Source organism: Eschscholzia californica, unplaced genomic scaffold (genome assembly GCF_041429995.1).
Source record: "Eschscholzia californica isolate CP2 unplaced genomic scaffold, dmEscCali1.0.p SCAF_6, whole genome shotgun sequence".
Taxonomy (NCBI): Eukaryota; Viridiplantae; Streptophyta; class Magnoliopsida; order Ranunculales; family Papaveraceae; genus Eschscholzia; species Eschscholzia californica.
The window spans coordinates 29,521,953-29,546,145 of record NW_028238483.1 but is presented as its reverse complement, the minus strand read 5'-3'; the positions used below and the strand labels follow the sequence as shown (position 1 = coordinate 29,546,145).

Below are 24,193 nucleotides of genomic sequence, written 5' to 3'. Positions count from 1 at the left end.
ATTGGTGTGGTCAGCTTCTATGGGACAGACTTTTTTTCTCTCAATACAGTTCATCCATTGAGAGTTAACTATATCAACTTTCGACCTGTAATCAGTTTATAGTTTCGGTGTTCTATCACTTTTCAATAACAAATGTATACTTGTGAAAGAACGAGAATGTATAGTTCAACAACAAAGAAAAAAAGAACGAGAATGTAACCCGTAGCTAGGGGTAATGAATACAACAAAGCATGTGTTTCTCCACTAACTCGAGCTTAGTATATTGGAGATTCCTAGATCCATCAAAATTACTTTCATTTATTAAATATTTTGTCTTAGTTAATCATTAATCCTTATAATAACTAATTATCTAATCACCGGTATTCGGGATAACTTTTAAAGTAATCTAAAAAAAATGTCGTGACGTCTAAATACATATAACCCATAATCTTATTATATTTTTCAGGATCGATACTAAATCATATCCTCAACATAGTTAATTTATGTTGATTCATTAGTTTTTTTATTAATGCATCCCACGTCTGTCTTGTGTCTTGTATATATGAAAGGAATCTAATCATTTTCAAATTTTAATATTATGCAAATCTTAATCATCCTTTTTGTTGCAAAGTTAATGAAACTAGAGATGATTTCACATCAAAATCAACACAAATAGTAAGTAAATGATGATCATTTGTAAATTTTAAGAATGTTACTTTTTTTTTGGAATATGAACTAGTCATTACATATTATCAAGATGTAATAAACACGATAATCGTCGAAATTAAACTACAAATGAAAGAGACCTAAAGCCCAACTACATATTACAAAAGCCTAAAGCCCGACAAATTTATTATATATTTTTAATGACCCAGATTTAATAATCATGGATTCCACCTTCTATTGGAGTCGAACCTGTGACTTCCAGAATATTATTAAGATTAGCATAATATGAATTTTACAAGCTTTCTGAAGACGGTATAAAATGCCATGGAGTACTTTTATGATAACAATTAGCATAAATATTTACTTTGAAGGCCATGATTAAGATTACCAGTGATATTAAACTTCACTTTTAAATCAAGGAACCGGGATTTTAAAAGTCAGACAGGTCTGATTATAAGTGAGACAATAGGAGAGGAAAAAAAAAATTGATTCATATGATTAGTTTTTGATGAGGCAATTTTTTGGCGTGAATAGTTGCTTGACCAGATATGTTAATTGTCGAACAAATACTTTAATTTTTTCTTAGAGTCAAAGGATAGTTTAAACAACTAAAATTCATAATATTGTAAATCATCTTATATCATCGTAAAAATAACTCATGGTAGGACATTTTATTGGTCTTTGCACCTCTAAGTAATGTCCAAAAACTACTTGGGCATATGGTTGTGCATTTACTCCGAGAATTCGGAGATCACAGTTCGATTCACAGTGGAAATGGAATCCATTATTTTTTACTTGTATTAAAGGGTATAAAATAAAGGTACGAATGTTTTCAGGCCCACTAGGAAGACTTAAGGGTCAAAATGACTTGGATGATGGCCTCACGATGACCGACGATTAGTTTCAGAAAAAGAAAAACACTTTTTTTTTCTACTTCTTACTTCGCTCTTCTCCTTCCACTACCACCACCACAGTTTAACCACCGCCGTCATCGATTTCTTTTTCTCTCTGTTAGGAAAAATAACCTAATTAACTTGTTCAGTAATATGAAGATAAACGATGCGAAAGTAAAAGTAGAGACACCAAGATTATTTAACGTGGCAAAAAACCCCTCCAAACTAGAAGGTAAAAAACCACGGGACCTAGTCCAGAAATCTTCCACTATAATTAAATAATGGGTTACACAATTCTTCAAGATGTGTAGAAACACTCTTGGACAACTCTTCACCAAACCTATGGTGGATAAACTGAACAAAGAAACAAAGAAATAAAATCTCTTACTCCTTAGGATTTGAACAAATCCTAGATTACTAAAGGTTGAAGAAGATAACCACAAACTAAATTGCTTCACAAGATTAATAATCTTCTTTTCTTCAAACCAATATTCTGCTCTTTCAATCTCTTGAAAGAACTACTTCAGAAATCTCTCTTTCTCTGACTTCTCTTTGTTCTGGAAGTTGTTGTGTATAATCTCTTCCCTTTCATTCCCTATTTATAATAATAAATAAGGAGGTTTACCAATAGAAATAGGAATTCCTTTTTAGGCTTGAAAAAATAGAAGTTTCTATTTTTTCCCCAAACAAGGAATAAGGGAAATCCTATTCCAACTAGGAGTCCTTTAATTATAAGGAGGGACCCCAACAAACTCCCCCTCCCGACTTATGAAGAGGGACCTACCATCCCCAAACCTGCAACACTGCTACATAGCTCATGTTTGCCTTTGGGTAATGGTTTTGTCATCATATCTGAACCATTGTCTTCAGTATGGATTTTCTCGATCTTCAACACCTTTTCTTCAAGAACATCTTGGATCCACTGGTATCTCACATTTATATGCTTGGACTTGGAATGGAAACTAGAATTCTTACTGAGGTGGATGGCACTCTGACTGTCGCAATGAATAACATAATTATCTTGTTTCATACCAAGTTCTTCTAACAGTCTCTTCATCCATAACATCTCCTTGCAACATTCTGTAATGGCAATATATTCTGCCTCTGTAGTAGATAAAGCTACACACTTTTGTAATTTAGATTGCCATGACACTGCTCCCCCTGAAAGTGTAAATAAGTAGCCTGATGTGGACCTTTTAGAGTCTACATCTCCTGCCATGTCTGCATCTGTGTAACCGACTAATACTGGCTTATCATTACCAAAACATATACGAGCTTTAGACGTACCTCTAAGATACTTCAGAATCCACTTCACTGCTAACCAATGCTCTTTGCCTGGATTAGCAAGAAATCTGCTTACTACTCCAACTGCAAATGCAATGTCCGGTCTTGTACACACCATTGCATACATCAAACTTCCTACAGCTGAAGCATAAGGAATTTTCTCCATTTCTTCTTTCTCACTTCTAGTTGATGGACACTGATCACGAGTCAACTTGAAGTGACTGGCTAATGGACAACTCACTGGTTTTGTTTTGTCCATATTGAACCTTTCTAGAACCTTCTCAATGTATCTTTCTTGTGATAGCCAAAGTTTTCCAGCTTTCCTATCACGAGAGATATGCATGCCAAGAATTTGTTTTGCTGGACCCAAGTCTTTCATATCGAAATACTTGTTTAGTTCCTTCTTTAACCTGCTAATTTTATTAGCATCCTGACCAACAATCAACATATCATCAACATAAAGTAGAAGTATAATCAAATCTCCATCAGGAAATTTATGAACGAAAACACAATGATCTGAAGCCGTCTTGTGATACCCTTGATCCTTCATGAATGATTCAAACTTTTTGTACCACTGTCTTGGTGCTTGTTTCAGCCCATATAAACTCTTCTCTAACTTACAAACCAATTGTTCCTTACCTTTAACTTCAAACCCTGTTGGTTGTTCCATATACACATCTTCCTCCAAGTCACCATGAAGGAAAGCGGTCTTGACATCTAGTTGTTCAATTTCTAGGTTCATACTTGCAGCCAATCCCAATACTAACCGTATCGAGGACATCTTCACCACCGGAGAGAAAATCTCATCAAAATCAATACCCTTCTTCTGCCCAAATCCTTTCACCACTAGGCGTGCCTTATACCGTGGTTGTGAATTTTTTTTCTTCAGTTTTGATTTTGAAAACCCACTTATTTTTAAGAATTTTCTTATTCTTAGGTTTTTCAACCAACTTAAAAGTGTTGTTCTTATGCAATGATTCAATCTCATCTTGCATAGCTTTCAACCACTCCTTTTTGTGTTCATCATCTATGGCTTCTTCATAACACTGTGGTTCTCCACTATCTGTAACCATCACATACTCGTGTGGAGGATACTTGGTAGATGGTGCTCTATCTCTAGTCGATCTTCTCAATTCAGCTGGTGGTTCATGTTGAACTTCCATTCCTTGCTCAACATCATCACCCATAGGAACATCTTCATGAGCTTCATCTTCATGATTTTGTTCTTCACCTGCATTATCATGCATAACCTTAGAAGAGATATGTGGATCTAGATCAATGAGATCATTACTATGATTCTCATGCTTCTCAACTTTCCCAAAGTCCTCAATAGTTTGATTTTCAAGAAAGACCACATCTCTACTTCTAATAATCTTCTTATCGACTGGATCCCATAACCTGTATCCGAATTTCTCATCTGCATACCCTAAAAAGATGCATTGCTTGGCTTTATCATCAAGCTTTGCTCTTTGATCTTTAGGTATATGCACAAAAGCCCTGCAACCAAACACCCTTAAGTGTTCATAACTGACTTCTTTCCCAGCCCACACTCTCTCAGCTACATCTCCATCTAATGGTGCTGAAGGTGATAAATTAATCAGATAACATGCAGTACGCATTGCCTCACCCCAGAAGCTTTTAGGCAGCTTTGCTTCTGAGAGCATACATCTGATCCTCTCCACAATAGTGCGGTTCATGCGTTCTGCTACACCATTTTGCTGTGGAGTTTTGGGAACTGTCTGTTCATGTCGAATACCATGGGTTTTGCAATACTCTTCAAACGACCCGATGTATTCTCCTCCATTGTCAGTGCGAATGCACTTCAATGGTTTTCCTGTCTCCCGTTCTACCATGTTGTGGAAATTCTTGAAAACTGCAAGTACCTGATCTTTGGTCTTTATGGCATATGCCCAAACTTTCCTGGAAGCGTCATCTATAAAAGTAACGAAATACAAAGCACCACCAAGTGTTTTGACCTTTAAAGGTCCACAAACGTCAGAATAAACAAGCTCTAAAACACTAGATTTTCTTTCAGATGCATTCCTTTGAAAAGAAACTCTATGTTGCTTTCCTACTAAACAATGAGAACAAGTGTTTAAATTTATACCTTTTACGTTCGGTAAGTCTTGTCGTTTAGCAAGGATTTGAAGTCCTTTCTCGCTCATGTGCCCGAGTCTTCTATGCCAAAGATCAGTGGAAGAATCTTTTTCAACTGCATTCAATTCTCCTTTACACAGTTTTACTTGAGTTCTGTATAAAGTACAACACTTCTTCCCTCTTGCTATCACCATTGACCCTTTTGTGAGCTTCCACTTTCCATCACCAAAGTGACTGTGGTACCCTTCATCATCTAATACTCCGGTAGAGATTAGGTTATATCGAAGATCTGGTATATGCCTCACATTCTTAAGAATCAATGTACTCCCTGTGCTCGTCTCAATTTTCACTTCTCCAATTCCTACGATTTTTGAGAAACCTAAGTTTCCCATCCTGACTTTGCCAAGGTCACCAGTTCTGTAAGAGTTAAAGAAATCCTTACATGGAATAGCATGATACGAAGCACCTGAGTCAACCAACCATGTCGTTTCTGGTTCTGACTCAGCCATACTTAAGCAAGTGTCTCCACAACCTGAGAGTAAGATAATGTCATCACTTGAGGCAACTGCCGCAACATTATCTTGTTTTTCATCATCCTTTTTATTTTCCTTCTTTGTTTTCTTGCAATCACTCTTGTAATGACCCATTTTTCCACAACCAAAACATCTAACTTCTTTCTTTGGTTTTGATCTCCCCCTTGACTTATCACGGTTATGAGGTTTTCTACTTTTACCTCTCCCCCGTCTTTCTGTAACAAGTGCCTCTGAATGAGACTCGTCTGACGATGATTTCCTTCTTGTTTCTTCATTCAACAAACTACCTGTTACGTGATTCATACGCATTATGCCATCAGGAGCAGAATTGCTAAGAGACACCACCAATGTCTCCCAACTATCTGGTAAAGAATTTAGAAGAAGTAAGGCCTGCAACTCATCATCCAAAACTAACTTCATTGCAGAAAGCTGGTTTACTAGACTTTTCATCTCATTCAAGTGTTGAGCAATTGAGGTTCCTTCTTTATATTGTAATTTTCCTAGCTTTCTGAACAAGTAAGCCTTTTTGGCAGCTGTCTTCTGATCATACAATTCTTCTAATTTCCTCCATAGACTATAAGCGGAAGTCTCCGTCGATACATGATGAAAAACACTGGGTTCTACCCATTGTCGAATAAATCCAACAACCTTACGATCTAATACCTTCCAGTCTTCTTCATCTATCTTCATCGGTTTTGTACCGTGATTTTCAATGGGTGCAGCTAGGTCTTTGCAGTATAACAAATCTTCCATTTTTGCTTTCCACATCAAGTAGTTTTCTCCATCTAAACTAATCATGCGATTAGTATTCACTTCCATATTTCTGAACAATAAATCCAACCTTAGCTCTGATACCACTTGTTAGGAAAAATAACCTAATTAACTTGTTCAGTAATATGAAGATAAACGATGCGAAAGTAAAAGTAGAGACACCAAGATTATTTAACGTGGCAAAAAACCCCTCCAAACTAGAAGGTAAAAAACCACGGGACCTAGTCCAGAAATCTTCCACTATAATTAAATAATGGGTTACACAATTCTTCAAGATGTGTAGAAACACTCTTGGACAACTCTTCACCAAACCTATGGTGGATAAACTGAACAAAGAAACAAAGAAATAAAATCTCTTACTCCTTAGGATTTGAACAAATCCTAGATTACTAAAGGTTGAAGAAGATAACCACAAACTAAATTGCTTCACAAGATTAATAATCTTCTTTTCTTCAAACCAATATTCTGCTCTTTCAATCTCTTGAAAGAACTACTTCAGAAATCTCTCTTTCTCTGACTTCTCTTTGTTCTGGAAGTTGTTGTGTATAATCTCTTCCCTTTCATTCCCTATTTATAATAATAAATAAGGAGGTTTACCAATAGAAATAGGAATTCCTTTTTAGGCTTGAAAAAATAGAAGTTTCTATTTTTTTCCCCAAACAAGGAATAAGGGAAATCCTATTCCAACTAGGAGTCCTTTAATTATAAGGAGAGACCCCAACACTCTCCACTTTATTATCTCTCTCTGATGTCTCACTCACTCTCTCTCTCTCTCAATTACAATATCGAAGATTTCAGTCGTTGAATCAAAGGTTTCAATCGCTTGGGAGAGAGAGATGAGGAAGAAAAATATAGAGAAGTTGACAGTGGCGGTGCAGGTCAGTGATGATGGTCGGTGCGGTGGTGGAGGTTGGTGACGATGGTCGGGTTGTGGTGCTGATGATGGAAGTAACAGTAGAAGGAAAAGTTTGGCGGGTCGGGTACGGGACCAGCCAATTTTAGGACGAATTGGGATGGCACGGGACCAGCCTGGCCCTTAAGGTAGTTGGGCTAAGCCAACGGGGGTTATATCACTGTCCCAGGCTCGGTTTCATTTTCAGTCGAGACGGCCAGTTTGACCTGACTCGACAATGAGCCCCGATCCGGGCAAGACCCCCGGTCAGACCCGGATTATCTTTTTTCCGACAGTTATAAGCATTCATAAAGAGTCTAATCGTTTATGCATTTATAAGTATTTATGTCTCTTTGCTTTTCTTGGTCCGACCTGATAAGCATTCATAAGGAATCTAATCATTTATGTCTCTTTATTTTATTTTTTTCTCAATTAGGATGAGATGTCAGACGAATTTTAGTGATTTCCAGGAACAAACTTCTCTTGTAAGTAATTATATTCTTCCCGGGAAAGAACTTTCTGATCATTTCTTGTCCTATAACAAAATTTAAAGAAGAAAATTGAAGTTCTAAAGAAGAAATTGGGTTACCAAAAAATAAATTGAAGTTTTAAAATTTCTTTTAAAAATTTATTGACGGACCAGTCCAATGCCCCGAATCGACCTGGCTCGGCTCGAGAGTCAACCAGGCTAGCCCTGATTCGACCTGACTCGACCCGAGAGTCAACCAGGCTATCCCTTGCGAATCGACCCGGTCCGATCGCGGTTTAGCAGACTCTACCCGATATTATTTCAACTCGGCCATGGTAGACCTAGCTTGAAACCCGACTCAATAAGCACCACTAAATATGGCTAAAAAATCATGATTTTGGAGATCAATTTAACATTGGAAATATATAGAGGTTAAATTTGTCAGTGGATGAGGGTGAAATTGAAATTAAAACTAATGAAAATAAGTGATACTATAAAAGATTAAACTGACAATAATGGAATAATGGGGTCTCCCCATAAACAGAAGAGTCCATGGCTCAGGCTTTTCTAACAATCCCTACTGACCCACCACCCCATACGGCTGCAACCTAGCTTGTCGCACCGGCAAAGCGTGCTTCATTGTCGGCCCTCTCCCTTTTTTTTCTCTCTCTCTCTCTCTCTCTCTCTCTCTCTCTCTCTCCCCAGTACAGTTACTACTACTAGTCTCTTTTACAGTGATGAAGCCAGCCAACATAGATGCATGTGAACCATCTCTCGTGACTATAGATCTTACCTAGACATGTAGTATTTGGTTTTCCTTCTTGTTTTTTGTTTCTATTAACCTAAAGAATATATTAATACATTATTTATCGAATCCATATTTCTTTAAAAAAGAGTTGTTTGTCCGACTGTCTCTTCAACTTTTTATCGACGGTCTAAAATGGATGGTCACAATTTAAAAAAATCAAATTTATTTTTTTTCTGATCCTCTAAGCCCCTAGTGTCAGTACAAAATTGAACCGGTAGTGGGCAGACTATCAATACTTTTTTTTCTTCTTTTCTCATCATTTTATGGCCTGTTAGATATGTGTCTGTACCATCTGATTCTCTTAAAATCTAATTCTTTTTGTTGAAGATCCTCTTCAGATCTATTGGTATAGCTTTACACATCCATAGACAAAAACTCTCACCTAATCCGTCTATGCATTTTAGATGTATTAATGTAATATGACTTTTGTTGAGATAAGTGATACAAGTGACGGATCGAGAGGCGACGATCACATGTGACGGATTTAGAGGCGACGATCAAGACTAACCTAGAATTAAATATCTAGGTCTTAAGCCCCTTGATAATATTTCAGTTGAGAAGTAACCCTTATGTGTAAATACTACAAAAATTAGTAGTATTTTGGAGAGGTGTACTTGTCAAAACAATGACAATAAGTTTTGCCCAATTCTAATTTGACCAGCTAAACCTCCTTGTTCGGTCAGAAGTATACCTGTACAATTAGGTCAGTTGCTTATAAATGTTATATTTGTTGGTATAGCTTAATTAGATTCTTTAAAGTTCGGATTCATTTAAGTTACAACTAATTAGCAATGAGTAAGTTTATACCATGGACTCCAAATCTAATTGAACTAAAATCAGATTTTAGTATGTTTATTTTTGTCTGATTCATTTTAGTGACTAGTTGGAGTTGACTGTAGACCTATTCGACTGAAATGAGATATGAATCGAATTTAGAAAACAAAAACAAACAATACCTATAGTGGGTAACTTGTTCACAAGAACATGTATAACTTATTCATAGGAAATTTTAAAATTAGCTTGTTTATCAAGAACATTAAGTTTGAAGCTTCCAAACCTTGGTTTCATTTTTGGTGGTTGATGTTTGATAATACAAGTGGGGTCACCCTTGGATGCATGTGAGAAGATAAATATCTAACAATAAAATCCGATTTGTACCAAAATTAAGTGAATCTTCTTCCTGACATTATATAAAAAAAAAGGGGAAAAAAAATCCTCCTTTTGGCACAAACTAGATGTTGTATTTTTGCCCTATTTGATAATTTTAAGATCCTCTAGTAATCCATCTCAATTATATCACTCTGAGGTACGGTCAAGATCAATGTGTCATTGACTCTCTCTCTCTCTCTCTCTCCCTACTCTGTTTCCTAAATCCTAATAAGATGGAGAATTGAAATTATTGAGTAGCCAACTATTAATGCCTTATTGCAACAAAAAGAAAACTATTAACGCGTTAATGGTGGTATATAAATCTTGGTTGCATGTGATTTTAACAAAAAATTTCAACAAAAAAAAAACCTAAGCTGTCCATTTGGCGATTTATATGGATAAATGTAGTTGATTATTATTATTATTATTATTATTATTATTATTATTATTATTATTATTAAGGCCTTGAGCCGAAAATTCTTTTCAGATTCAGAAATTGAAGTAAGATTGGGTCTCGGTAGAAAATAAGCGAGAGGTCCGCGGATTAGAAATAATTTTTGCCCCTTTGCCTTTTCTACGTGATGCGGACGAAATGACGTACTAAGAAGTAACGAATCATGAACAAATATTTAGGTAATATGATAGTTCATAATATTTGTGAGAAATACGAGATACACAGAGAGAAAAAGAGACTTTAAAACGAATAGGAGCATTTGTCGGGAGAATAACAAAATTTTATAAAGTTATATATCAAAAGAGCCTTCAAAAGATGGTCTCGTAATCCTATTTTTTGTCTGTTAAGGAGGCCTCGTAATCCTATAGATGTACAAAGAAAACAGTCAAATGAAAATGGAATTGGTTTTGATACAATATAACAATAATTGTTCAAGATATAAACTATTACTTAAGCTTAATTAGTTGCATCGATTTTTTTTTCGATCTCTCTCTTGCTAGAAATGACATTGTTGATGTCAAAAAAAGATTGTTCGATTATCAGTCATGGAATTAAAACCTTGATGTTGGATCGTCTGATTGATAGATCCTCTGTCTGAATGAACGCCTCTCCTTCCTCGGATTCCCGCTCCTTGCTTCAAGAAACTTGAGGTGAAAACCAAAGAAATCAGAAACCTCTCCGACGCTCAAGACAGTCAAATTGCTCTTTGCAGTTAAAAGATTTAGTATTGAGTGATCCTTGTGGAACATATTGGGCCTACCTTGATGAAGGTGAGGAGGTGACCTTTTATAGACAAAATTAGACCGACTGTGATAGACAGTGTAGATGAGGCAATTGTAATCCACCGTTCGGGAATCAGACTACTATTCGTAGTTAGGGTTTCCCTTTTGAGTCTATCTTGTATCTAGGATAATTAGAAGTTCCCTTGTTCAATGATACTTCGTAGATATCCTGCCGAGTTGATAGATTTTTGAGGAGATATTTCCTTCTTTAAGACTCTTAAAGCACAAGTTACTTAAACACTTAAGATCTTTAGCCGACTGAAATCTTTAGGAAGGTTCGGGATTGAGTCGGTAAGTGTGGGACGCGCTTCTGTCTTCCCATATTCAGGGTGTAAGGCATCGACCAAGCTTACGTGGACCTCCTATACTTCTTGAGAATCTCAGGACATGTGCTTAAGGTGAAACAAGGATGGAGCTTCTTAAGAGATTTGGCCGACCTCCCAGTTCTGGGCTTAGGTGGCGGATCTCTTTAGACCTAGCGATCCTGTTACCTTGAGACGGATTGCCTCGTTAGGCTTCTGGTCTGTTCTTGACTTCTTAATGTCAGTCAATGGTTGACCATTTTGTGTATCATCAGATATTAATGATGAAATCGTGAAACAAGTTCTTACCTCTAATGATAATTGAAAAGTTAAAACAAAAAATAGTTCAAAATGAAAAACAATTTTGTATTGGATGTGAAGAACAAAACATGGGATATTTTGGTCCAGAAAAATAGGCTTTGAACCTGAAATCTGTTATGTTTTTTCTTTTTCCAATCGTCGTATTCCCAAAAAATAAGTGCTTGATAACTTCTAAAAATAATATCTGGAGGTAGAGATTAGTGGAGTATTTGTTTTGGGAAGATGAATTCGCAAATGAGAGGTGTAATAATGAGCTAAGTCAGTGATGATTTTTTGAAAACAATTTTAATCTTTACCGGTTAAAAGTCGAAAAGAATTTATGACCTCATTTGGGTACACACATAGCTTATATTATGAGCTTTTCTATAAGCCCATAAATAAAAGCGCTTTTTAAAAATCTGTCTGAGTCGTTTGGTACGCTACATAAAAAGTGTTTTTATATCTTAAAAAGCTAGGTATGACATTTAGTAAAAAAAATGTAATCTTCGTATTGTAGTTATCAAACAATATGCTTATATCATTATATTAATAAAAAAAATTATAAACATTAAATACTAAAATAAAATAATAGAATTCTTTTAATTTTCATAAACACATAAGATCAAAATTCGAACCTAATGCAGTGGTGATAGTGCTCAATGGTGGCGGACGTGTTATAGTGGTGCTCAATGGTGTCGGAGTTATGGTAGTGATGGTGGTTGTAGAATGGAGGGGGTGTTGGTGGTTAGGGGGTAAAGTTGCAACGACGGTAGTGAAATGGGGTTGGTGAAGGTGGTATAGTGTGGTGGTGGAGTGGTCGATTCGTGGCGATGGTGGTGAAGTGGTTGTGGTAGTGGTGGAGTTGCACCGAAGGTGAAGCTACGTCGGAGGTTGTGGAGTTGCGGGGGAGATGGTGAAGCGTTCGGTGATGGTGGTAGAGTGGTGACGAAGGTGGTGGAGTGGTTGTAAAAAACAATTGATGGTTGTAGAATAGTTGTGATGGTGGTGGAGTTGCGGCGAAAGTGGTGGAGTGGTGGTGATGGAGTTGCGCCGGAGGTGGTGATGGAGTTGCGCCGGAGGTGGTATGGAAGTGGTTCAATGGTGGCATAGGTGGTGGGGTGATGGTCAGAGGTGGTGGAGTGATTGTGGTGGTAGAGGTGGTGGGGTGGTTGTGATGGTGGTGGATGTTTATTGATGGTGACAAAAAAATATTTTATTTTATTTCCATAGCTAGCTTTTAATAACAACTATAAAAAAAGCCACAAAATTGTGGCTTCTGTTTTTTTAGAGAAAATGGACTTTTCTAGCTTAAAATAAGCTACAGCTTTTTTGAACCAAACGCGTAAAGTTTTCAATAAGCGCTTAAAATATGCTAAAAAGCTGGCTTTTAGCTTTTTTTAAGCGGAACCAAACGAGGCAATATATTTTACTGGTCACCGGTGGAAAGGAAAAAAAAGGGAGGAAGTTGTGATTTGACGTCTGGGTCTCAAATTATATGATACAAGGCCCCATAAAAGAAAATGAAGGAAAGTATAAAATATGTTGATCTTTGTTTATTGATTCAATATACATGTACATGTAATTTAGTTTTTAATATTCTTCTCTATCTGTACTTGTCTGGACTCTGAAGCATCTTTCACTTACCTTGAATGAGATTGGCTTAGACTCTGAGATTTGTTTGCCATGCCTTACAATAACACTTTTATATTACTATTTTCTCTCTCTAGATAAAGAAAGATAAGAGAGAGAGAATCTTAAATTCTTCTTGACTTGTAGTTTATTTTATAAGTTGGAGTACTTGATCAGAATGAGAAGAGGTAGTGGTGTTGTTTTTATCAATGGAAAGATAGAGATCGAGTCCTAAAAGTAGGTCTTGAAAGATAAGTTGTTATCTAACTTTATATATAATCTTCTCCCCTTAAAAGAAGATAGAAAGAGTTCCATCTCAACTTCAAGATTTTCTCTCTCCCTCCCTCTGTTTGATTCTAAAATTGGATCCTAGAGGTAAGGAGACAGAGATTTCTCTATTACCCACTTTTTATATTATGATTTTTGATTATGAGATCTCAAAATTTCATACAGTATTTCTTGTTTATTTTCAATAGATCTTCCTTGGGTTTTTTCAGATGATGATCTTAAAAAAATTATAAAATTTTCATAATAAAATTTAGCAACTTGGGTTATTATGGTCAAGGCCATGAAGATCTTTTTATTTCATAAACAAGATCAAGAATTGTTCAATTCAAATCTTTATGGTGTTCTTGTATTTGCAGGTTTCCGACGAAGACGATTTATCTAATTAACAAGTTTGAATCTAAATAAATGGAGAGGCTTTCGAAGTCTTATGATAAGGAATGCATGAAAATGGCCATACTAAAACATGAAGAAACATTTAAAGAACAGGTAATTTTAGTATGAATAATTCTTGTCTATTTTCAATTTCAAGATCATTACTTCGATTTCTTGAAAAATGATTTTCTAAACTTTTAGGATGCTTATGTGCAGGTATATGAACTTCATCGTCTATATCGAATTCAAAAGATGTTGATGAAAAATATGAAAAGCAATCATTCCCGCGCGTATAATCTTGACTTAGAACGTCCGGCCGAAGACTACATTATTGATGAAGGTGTAGATGGAGTGTTAGAGATAGAAGACGAGAACGATATTGAACTAACATTAGCCCCTACAAGTTTCCGACGAAGGAAGAAGAACGAAACAATGAGGAATTCAGATAATGCGCCAAGCTTTTCCTCTTCTTCCAATGAATCGAGTTATGGTCAAAAGCGAAGTACTAACACCACCCATAACCGAACGAAGAATAGAGAGGAATTTGCGAGCAACAATTGGGGGTTTCTCCAAATCCCTAACATGAATACAAATTTCCGAAGCGATGTTGATGAACAATTTAGACAAGAGAGACATAAACAATCTCCTTGGCTTTTTCAAGTTTTGAGTCTTAATATGACTTGAATTTTTTCGAGTTGATCTCAAATGGGTTAGACTTAAATGTTCTTGTGATTAACTAACTCATGAAATGTATTGTGTGTGAAAAGTTTTTCTTTTTCTAGATTTCAGTTTTAATGGGTGTTTTGGACTAACAAAGATATTTCATTAGTTATGGTGTTTACTCCCTTTGTTATTTCAGTAGTTAGTTTTATCTGTTTGAACATCATCAAGATGAAATATTTAGAAGCCAGAAAGAGTAAAACTCGACAAATAACACTTCTGTATATCCTGCTCAAATAGTATTAGTCCTCGGTTTCACTAGCCAAACAGAACTTGTAGAAGGCTATATCGTCTATAGCGTTTACCATCGGATGACCTAGAGAAGGAATTGTGATCTTATTATGTGCTAATGTCTTATTTTGGGCTTGAGCCCCAATGGAGTGCTAGTAGTTATTACCCTGAAAACAAACACCAGTTAAGGCTAATCTTGGGCGTATAGTGAGAATAACACATCGTTATAACTGCAGCAATATTAGTTGCAGTCTTGCAGATATGGTGGTGTTGAAGTCCAAGAGATTTCTGTTCGTAAAGGGCGTTTTTTCATTGTTGTTCTGTTTTAAGTCGTATCGTGCAAAATAACAGGTGACTATAGGAAACGGTAAAAACAGATCTAATGGTAATAAAAATTGCAATGAGACGGTAAGATTGGAAATTCTCATAGCTACAGAGAGAACTGGATCTTCATACAATATAGCCATACAATATAGATTAAATGTCAAAGTTGGGTACACTATTTTCACACAATCTCTCTCTCTCTAGGATGCAATATGCCATGGAAGTTGGAACATGACCAAGCAGGGGGTTCCTCCAATTAGTAGTTTTTCCTCAGCAGCCAAAGTCATATGGTACTAGTCCTCTCAGCTCAGGTCCATTGAGTCTGCTGTTGTTTTCGTAACTGAAACATATAAACGAACACATGACATTTTTACGTGGTCAGCTATCATTCAGAAATGCACGATCGATAATCTCCGCAACAATTGATGTGGACAAAAAGCAATTGTGAGTTTGTGACACAAAAAGTGTCGATTTTGGTGTGGGACTATATTAGAAGGTATTTAATATAGACTCTGACCTTCTTACGTTACCTCATATTCTATTCCTTGAGCACTATTAAACTGTTGGATGCATCTTCGTAGTTTCTAATATCTCTTGTTCACACAATAATTTGAAGCAGTCAACTCCACATTTGACAACCTCTATATTTCTTTAATACATACATAAGTTCGATCTCTTGACTTAAGAGTACTCATGATCAGAGCCTCTCCCGATTGTTGGAAATATTCCCCACTTTTGACACCAATCCCAAGCCAATAAGTACAAGGTTTGGTTTCTGGGAAAGGATCTACGAGCCCACCCAAAGGCCTTGACACTTACTAAGCTTAAGCATACACCTATAGGCTACAACCTAGTCCTTGGACGCCCTCTCAAGCGATGTGGGACTTGAACAACTCTATATTGTTTCTAGAAGAAATGGGCCTACCTCTTAAAGTGATGAGAGAAGCCCAAAATCACCAAACACTGGTATCAGAGTCCAAAAAATAACAACTCTCAGTGTAATCTATTGAAGACTAATTGCTTGCTCAGTTGGTTGTGTATCCAATCCTGAAACCCAGAGGTTACAGGATCGAAACTCGACGAAGGTGGAAATCCATCATTTATTGATTATGTGTTAGTTATAAGCATATTTTGTCCTTCTGGTGTATCCAACCCAATTAATGTATGATATATGATCATCTACTGTAATTGTACTCTTGTTGTTTCAAATAAGAAATTTTAAACTATTGAAGTTAAAACCAATATTCAAGTGGGAGATTGTTGTGAGTAATTCCACATTTGTTTTCGAAGGAGCAAGTGGTCAGTTTGTGAATAAAGAAGAAGCAACATATCTATCGAATTGATTGTTTCTTTATCAACCACAGACAAATCAAAATTTTGACAGACACTCAAAGGAATAAAAGAAGGAAACTAGGAAGCAACATTACCTCTCAAAGGGAAAATTTCCGAATGGCCCATCAATCGGAATTGTTCCACAAAGATCATTATTAGAAACATCACTGCAAAAATTCAAGATAAGAACACAATTATAACTAGGATAAGAATTCAAATGAGTTAGAAAGATAAATAGATGAAGTTCCTTTGATTTTTATTTTTCTTACAAGACTTTGAGATTTGAAAGGGTAACAAGTTCCCTTGGAATTGATCCACTTAGTTTGTTATTATTCAAACGCCTACAAAATCAAATGCAACAAAGAAAACATTAAGCCCCTAAATTCTTGAATCCATCTTTATATTCTCAATTTTAATAACCCATTTTCAGAATTAATCAAACTTCACAACTAATGATCAAATGAAAAAACAAAAACTTACAGAAATTTAAGAGACTTTAACTTGGCTAAAGACTTGGGAATTTCTCCATGAAGATTGTTATTGTATAAATCCAAACTAATAAGATTTATCAAATTACCCAACTCTTTTGGGATTTTGCCTTCAATTTTATTCCTATATAGCTCCCTGGGTAAACAAATTCACAAAATTTCCAAACTCAAATTACTAAATTAACTGAAACCCAACAAAAAAGGAAATCTTTTTCTATAACTAGATAAGAACAATTAGGTCTATTTAGCACTGGAAGAGTGTAAGAAATTAGAACTTACAAGTACTGGAGATGATGGAGTTGGCCAAGCTCAGATCCTAAAGTACCAGAAATATTAGAATTACCCAAATCCCTGAAAGTAAGCAAGGTAAAGAAGAATTTTAGAGAGAGAAAGAAGACAGAGAGAGAGAGAGAGAGGGTTTATGGGTAGGGTTCTTACAGACGAATGACATGGTTGTTATTGTTGCAGGTGACATGAAACCAGGTACAGGGGTTAACAAGATTTGGGTTCCAACTTTGGAGAACATTATGAGGATCAGAAAGCTTACTCCTTAACTTATAAAGGGCATCTCCTAAAAATTCATCATCATCAACAACAACAACAGAAGCTTTAGTTAGAAACCCTCAATCTGCCTAGAGAGAGAGAAAGAGATGATAAAGTGGTGTTTTACCTTCAGAGTTAGCTGAGCAGGTGGGGAAATTTGGAATCAAGAAAGCTAGTAACAAGAGAAACAATCCAAGAGCCATAGCTGAAAGATTACTTTCTCTGCAATTGTAGAGAGAGAAACACACTAGGAGAAGATGAAGAGAGTTTAGAGAGAGAAAAATTGAGAAATGTCAGGCAGTCAAAAAACATGGAGTGCCCACTATGAACTACTGAATTGTGAGTGAAACCCAATAAGGTTTCAGCATCAATTGGGTATTACGTATCACTAGAAGTACACTTTTGTCAAAAGGAACCAACAGATTGACACTTATCGGGATATATTTCGGGTTAATTTAGTCGTAATAGCTTTTTCCTTCTTACCAAGTAAGTCAAGAATGGAATTTGAATGGATGACGTGGGACAATTTTTCAAACTTTTGATTAAGTGGAAGTGGTCTTGGTCGTATGAGGTAGGTGTGGGAACATATTTTGGAAAAATTGAAAAAATTGATGAAGACAGACCACGAGAATTGATTTGAAAAGGAAGGTGCTGTTTGTTTTTCTATTTTTTCAGATCTAAAATCTGAATTGGAAACAATTCAGATTTCAGTTGTTTGATTTTTAATTTACAAGAATCTGAATATTTGTCTGAATTGGCTTCTTGTCTGAATTGGCTGAATACGAACCCCACTTATTTCAGACTTCAAAACAAGTCTGAAATGAAGGTCCAAGTTCTGAAAAGGTTGAAATGACATTTTTGCCCTCTTATTTCAATAAACTTTTCTTAACTTTCAGCCACCACCACAATTCAGACCACCGTCAGATACCATAACCACCACCACATACTACCCCCACCACCACCACCACCACCACCACCTCAGATCACAAAGATACCAACACCACCTCAGATCAAATACACCACCAAAAAACTCTAAACTTTCATCACAAAACAAATTAACAACAGAAAAAATTAAGATAGGAAGTAACCAAGATTAGGTCAGATGTAGTATTTACATACATAATGATGAACGAGAATCACAAAGAAAACCCTAAAAGAACATAAACCCTAGAAGAAGGGGTTATTTTTCTTACCCAAAACAAAGTATTTAGGACGAAAGATCTGAAGATCTAAATGACAAAAACAAAGACTATCGCGTTCAAGATCCATAAGAACGACACAAGGAATTTCTACCATAACTAGCTTCATTATAATAGACGTTAATCCTCTCAAGTTGAAGTTCTGAATCTTCTTCACATCTTCCTGGTTAACCATATAATCTAGTCTCCACTCGAAACCCTCGCCGGATTTGGCGAGGGTTTAACTTTCTCGGTCGTGAGAGAGGAGAGAAGGGAGGGAGAGAGGGAAGGAGGGAGAGAAGGAGAAAGAGAGGCAGCAACGGCCAAAGAGAAATAAGAAAAATAGAGATTAGGGTTTTTGTGGGTTAAATATATGATGAGGGTATAAATGTCAAATATTTATTTCAGATTTAGTTATTCAGATTTGAAAAACAAACATCTGACTTGTAAACAATTCAGATATTTCAGATTCAGCCAATTTCAGTTCAGCTAATTCAGATTCAACCAATTCAGATTCAGACACACCTAAAAAAACAAACACAACCGAAGAGAGTTGATTTCCCGTAGTTCTCGAATTTGCTTTGACATGTAGTCTCTTTTAGCATTGTTCTTAGTGAAGTAGATGTCTTCCATCTAGATGATAATGCGCTCAATTTGTTATATATAGAACAAATAGTGAAGAAGGTCGTCAAGTCATGTCGAATTAGAGATCATAATTCTTAACTAGAAGCAACTACGATCGTCGAATCTTCCACTGGATTACACCAAAGAGTGTCAATTTAGTCGGAGAGATATGACTAGAGGGAACATAGTAAAAAATTTCATTAGATCCAATTTGATAGACCCAAAAAGTCCTGATAATAGCCAGACAAAAGTTCTTGATAAACGACTAAGACTCTCTACATGTTATTTCAGACGCCGGATATGTTTACTTTGGCAAGCGGGTTCTGTCGGGCGGGTTCTCGAATATATGGTTGTGGGCTTATACTAATAAGGTTATTCGGGTCAGGACTCGAGTAGAGGGACCAACCCATGTCCCGAGGACCATTAACGTCGATTTCACAGGCGGGTAAACCTGGCTAGGGCTCAATGTTCCAACAGACCATCCGTGGTTCGGGCGATCTCCTTCGGGTGGCGGGTCAGGGGCTTTTCCCCGCCCTAGCCTAGCGTGAGAAATATAAATACTTAAGTCGCTGTAGCCTTGTATCTTGAATTTCAAATGCCTGAAACAATTCTTCTACTACTTTAGTATCTGTGATGCTCCTTCAAACCTTAGAAACCAGTTTTGAAGAAAACTACAGAAATATTTGCAACCTTTTAGTTTCCCTCACTAGATCAAGATCAATCCTCAAGGGTAAACAAATTCATGCCCATATTATTATATCCGGATTACTATCCATTCCTCTTCTCTCTAATCACCTCATCAATTTCTATTCAAAATGCCAACTTCCTTATGATTCCAGGCAAGTTTTTAATGAAACCCCTTATAAATCTCCTACTTCTTGGAGTTCAATCATCTCTACTTTTGCTCAAAATGAACTCCCTCAATTCTCACTTGAATTCTTTCGAAAAATGATCGAATATGGTATTAGACCAGATGATCATATATTTCCTAGTGCAACCAAATCCTGTGCTATCTTGTCTAGATCAGATATCGGACAATCTATTCATTCTCTTGCGATTAAAATGGGTTTTGATTCAGATGTGTTTGTGGGTAGTTCAGTAGTTGATATGTATGCTAAATGTGGAGTTATAAAAGAAGCTCGCAAGATGTTTGATAATATGCCTAATAAAAATGTTGTTTCTTGGAGTGGAATGATATATGGGTATGCTCAAATGGGTGAAGATGAAGAAGCTTTAAGGCTTTTCAAACAAGCTTTGTTAGAGGATTTGGAGGTTAATGATTTTACCTTTTCGAGTGTTATTCGGGTTTGTGGCAATTCTACGTTACTAGAATTGGGCAAACAAATACAAGGGTTATGCTTAAAAACAAGTTTTGATTCGTCAAGTTTTGTGGGTAGTTCTTTGATTTCATTGTACTCAAAATGTGGAGTCATTGAAGAAGCTTACCGAGTTTTTGATGAAGTACCTGTTAAAAATCTAGGTGCTTGGAATTCAATGATGATTGCTTGTTCACAACACTCTCAAATGCAGAAAGCATTTGAATTGTTCAATCAAATGGAGAGCCTTGGGATGAAACCAAATTTCATTAGTTTCTTATGTGTTTTATTGGGTTGTAGTCATGCAGGAATGGTTGAGAAAGGCCGGTTCTACTTCAACATGATGAAGAAACGAGGGATCGAACCAGGATCTCAACATTACGCGTGTTTGGTAGATCTGTTAGGTCGTGCAGGTAAACTAAACGAAGCGTTGTCAATTATCAAAGAAATGCCCATGGAACCAACAGAATCTGTGTGGGGAGCTTTACTAACAGGAAGTAGAATCCACGGTGATACAGAAATGGCAACATTCGCGGCTGACAAGGTCTTCGAATTAGGAATAGTTAGTCCAGGAATGCATGTTTTGTTATCAAATGCATATGCAGCGGCAGGAAAATGGGAAGAGGCGGCTAAAGCCAGGAAAATGCTGAGAGATAGAGGAATGAAGAAGGAAACCGGATTGAGTTGGGTTGAAGAAGGAAACAAGGTTCATACTTTTGCAGCAGGGGATAGGTCTCATTCAAAATCCGAAGATATATATAAGAAACTGGAAGAATTGGGTGAAGAGATGGAGAAAGCTGGATATGTTGCAGATACTAGTTTTGTTTTACGTGAAGTCGATGGTGAAGAGAAGAAGCGCACTATTGGGTATCACAGCGAGAGGCTAGCTATTGCATTTGGGCTCATCACATTTCCTCCAGGAAGGCCGATTAGAGTAATGAAGAACTTGAGAGTTTGTGGTGATTGTCATAATGCTATCAAATTCATGTCTAAATGTACTAAAACAACAATTATCGTTAGAGATAATAACAGGTTTCATCGGTTTGAGGATGGTGTATGTTCATGTGGGGATTATTGGTGATTCTTTCATGTAGTCCGGCATTTTTGGTAAATTAATCAATATAACCAAGTTTGCAGCAACAAAATTTAAAGAAAGATGATACTTGCGCTTAACTAAGTTGATAAGAAATAAAGTTGAGATCATACATAATATGCAAGTTCCAGGTGATTGTTGTTCTGGACTTTTTAGGGATCAACTTAAAACTTAAAAGGACTTAGAATCTAATACTGAGAAATGATTGAAGATGGCATTCCCCAACCCATCTCTAAAACTTCTCTCTCCCCCTATACATCGCAAAGTTGTCTCATTTCTTAAGGTGGGGGAAGCAAGTTTCAACGTCCGATTTTGGGTGCTTCGCTTCAGCATGCTCCCTACATTTCACCTCCGAAGTGGTGCAGATGAATGTCTGCATACATACCTTGCACTGCATTCACAAACCCATTAAACTATAATCAAGAACCAGTAGAAGAACAAACCGGTGATTAAAGAACCAGTTGCTATTCAACTAAAACAAATAACTGGAATAAGCAATGAGAGGTAACATAGAAGTTTTATGCTGATTTTCTGTACTTACTTTTCAACTCTTAAGAAAAACTAAGCAGAACCTGTTATTAGCATCATATGGCAGCAGGCAGACCACGGACCTAGTGAATCTTAAGTTCTTTCATCTAATGCTGACAGAATCAGTAAATATGACACAGACTTGAACAATTGAACAGATCACAGATGCATGTCTTAACAAAGTTGACATATGATGGGAGAATTTCCGAGGATAATAAGTCATTGATTATGTTCTAGTTAGATATCAAATACTAGTACGAGAAAATACGATTCGTAAGAAATGCTTCCTGGGATTAAGTTGTATATGGAATAACTAACTCCTATTTTGGACAACAGTGAGTAGATGATAATTCCTCAAACAGGATCTGAAATTGTTTCAACAAAAAAAATGAATTATCTATTTCAAAATATTGTTCAAGTAACAGGAAATCCGCTCACGATAAAGAGAACAATCATCGTTTACAATGGTGAAGGCCTAATAATATCAATAAACACTTCACTTTTGGAGAAAGAGGGAAGGGGCTCGAAATTGGTTGTCTAGTTCGGAAGCTATTTAAGTACTAGCATCATAAGCTTGAAACTATTCTCTACTAACAGTTTCATAAATAAATTACAAAGTTGAACCTAAAAGGGAGGTAAAATCATATATTACCCATCAAAATCAAAATAACAATCATCCTCTAGGTTATACTCTTCAATATACAAATAAATCAACTCAATATTACCAAAATAAACCCTAAAGTTCAGATGATTGTACCCAAAAAACAAAACCTAAACCTCCTACAACGAAAATAGTATAGAAAAACACAACTTAGGTTAATCTAATGAAATCCCATACAGATTTAACTAATAAAAGAGTCCAAAAACCCAGATCAAATTGAAGATATAAACAGATAAAGTACCTGGATTGTCATCGCTTTCTTATTGGCATCAAGCTGGCTACCTACGTTAAATCAAACAAACAGGAATCAGGGTTCAGCAAAACTAACAACAAAATAATAGAATCGACGAAAATCCCCAAAAAGAAAAGAGGGTATGAAGGGGAAGAATTAGGTTTAGGGTTTTTTACCCTTATTAGCAGCTTTGGATTTCTCCAAGTTCTTCTCTCTAGCCATCTTGGCCTTCTGTCCGTTTCCTCCTCCCATGATTTTTTTTTCTTCTGAGGAGTTTCTTTCCGGAGGGGCGGCTCTGGTTTCTGGGGTTAGCGGAAGATGATGATGATGAAGAAGAAAGAAGCAAAGAAAGATGTAGAAGAAATATTTTTCGTACCAACACTTATAAATACGCCCCAAAACACGCAAAACAAATTATTCACTGCTTCGACGTTGTACAGTATTTCAGTAGGCCACAAATATTGTGGCATTCAATTTGGCAATGAGAATTAAAAGTGGGTGAATTCCCGTTTAGCTTCCAAAATGTGCCTAATTTCCCTCTTTGATCCTAATATTGTCTACTGTCCACGTTCGGTCACTTTCTAAATATTTTCTTAAGACAACTTAAAGTATATTTTTTTGCGTTGTCGATTTTACCCTCATTCACTCCGTCTTCTTCTTTAATCTTCATCTTCTCACTACTCTCTAGGTTACTCTTTCTCTTATTTCAACAATGAAATTCCATATGATTTTTTTTCTGTAACTGAAACCTCATATGGAGTTTTCAAATTGAATGAGTAGTTCAAAGAAAAAAAAAAGTAATAGAAAGACTAGTGATTAAATGAAAACTAAGATTAAGAAGATGAAGATTGAGAAAGAAATTGAATAAACCAAATAAAAACGGGTAAAGTAGAAATTGAAAAAATTACTTAACATTCTCTTCGTAATATTTGAAGAGAGGTTCAACGTGAGCGTTGGACAATGTTGTGTGCTAAATAGTCGTTCACATCTTGGGGGTAAAGAGGCTAATTGATCACATATTTAGGAGCTAACGGAGAATTAACCCCATTTAAAGCCATGCATTAATAGTGGGACCAAATTGGCAATGGTAGTGGTTAGAGGTTGATGGTTCAGTAGAAGGTCAATTGCAAGTGGTGGTGGGTCCAAATAATCACTGATTTTTAAGATAAAAAAGGGGAATTGAGAAATGTGATGGGAAGGTCAAAGTGGGGTGGTAAGATTGAGCACAGCTGCACACCACTAGCACTAGGGTTTG

The 24,193-nt window shown here is 36.3% G+C and overlaps 4 protein-coding genes across 4 annotated transcripts; 2 read left to right on the top strand and 2 right to left on the bottom strand.

Annotated features, from left to right (window-relative positions):
- Positions 1 to 12,961: 12,961 nt before the first annotated feature.
- LOC147533325 (uncharacterized) lies at positions 12,962 to 14,500 on the top strand. The gene is made up of 3 exons (XM_086649294.1): positions 12,962 to 13,383; positions 13,653 to 13,782; positions 13,885 to 14,500. Exons 2-3 carry the CDS (start codon positions 13,702 to 13,704, stop codon positions 14,350 to 14,352), a joined length of 549 nt encoding a protein of 182 aa, XP_086505420.1. The 5' UTR covers positions 12,962 to 13,383; positions 13,653 to 13,701; the 3' UTR covers positions 14,353 to 14,500.
- Positions 14,501 to 15,020: 520 nt separating this feature from the next.
- Positions 15,021 to 17,866, bottom strand: LOC147533324 (leucine-rich repeat protein 2-like). The gene is made up of 7 exons (XM_086646120.1): positions 17,434 to 17,866; positions 17,202 to 17,334; positions 17,043 to 17,114; positions 16,756 to 16,899; positions 16,545 to 16,616; positions 16,371 to 16,442; positions 15,021 to 15,283 (listed from the first exon to the last, which is right to left on the bottom strand). Exons 1-7 carry the CDS (start codon positions 17,507 to 17,509, stop codon positions 15,214 to 15,216), a joined length of 639 nt encoding a protein of 212 aa, XP_086502246.1. The 5' UTR covers positions 17,510 to 17,866; the 3' UTR covers positions 15,021 to 15,213.
- On the top strand, positions 17,232 to 21,569 carry MEF1 (mitochondrial RNAediting factor 1). Its single transcript, XM_086646119.1, has 2 exons — positions 17,232 to 17,954; positions 19,034 to 21,569. The coding sequence occupies exon 2, from the start codon at positions 19,742 to 19,744 to the stop codon at positions 21,503 to 21,505; it is 1,764 nt and encodes a 587-aa protein (XP_086502245.1). The 5' UTR covers positions 17,232 to 17,954; positions 19,034 to 19,741; the 3' UTR covers positions 21,506 to 21,569.
- Positions 21,570 to 23,886, bottom strand: LOC147533322 (uncharacterized protein At2g23090). The gene is made up of 3 exons (XM_086646121.1): positions 23,115 to 23,886; positions 22,948 to 22,988; positions 21,570 to 21,908 (listed from the first exon to the last, which is right to left on the bottom strand). The coding sequence occupies exons 1-3, from the start codon at positions 23,188 to 23,190 to the stop codon at positions 21,789 to 21,791; spliced, it is 237 nt and encodes a 78-aa protein (XP_086502247.1). The 5' UTR covers positions 23,191 to 23,886; the 3' UTR covers positions 21,570 to 21,788.
- Between the last annotated feature and the right edge of the window lie 307 nt (positions 23,887 to 24,193).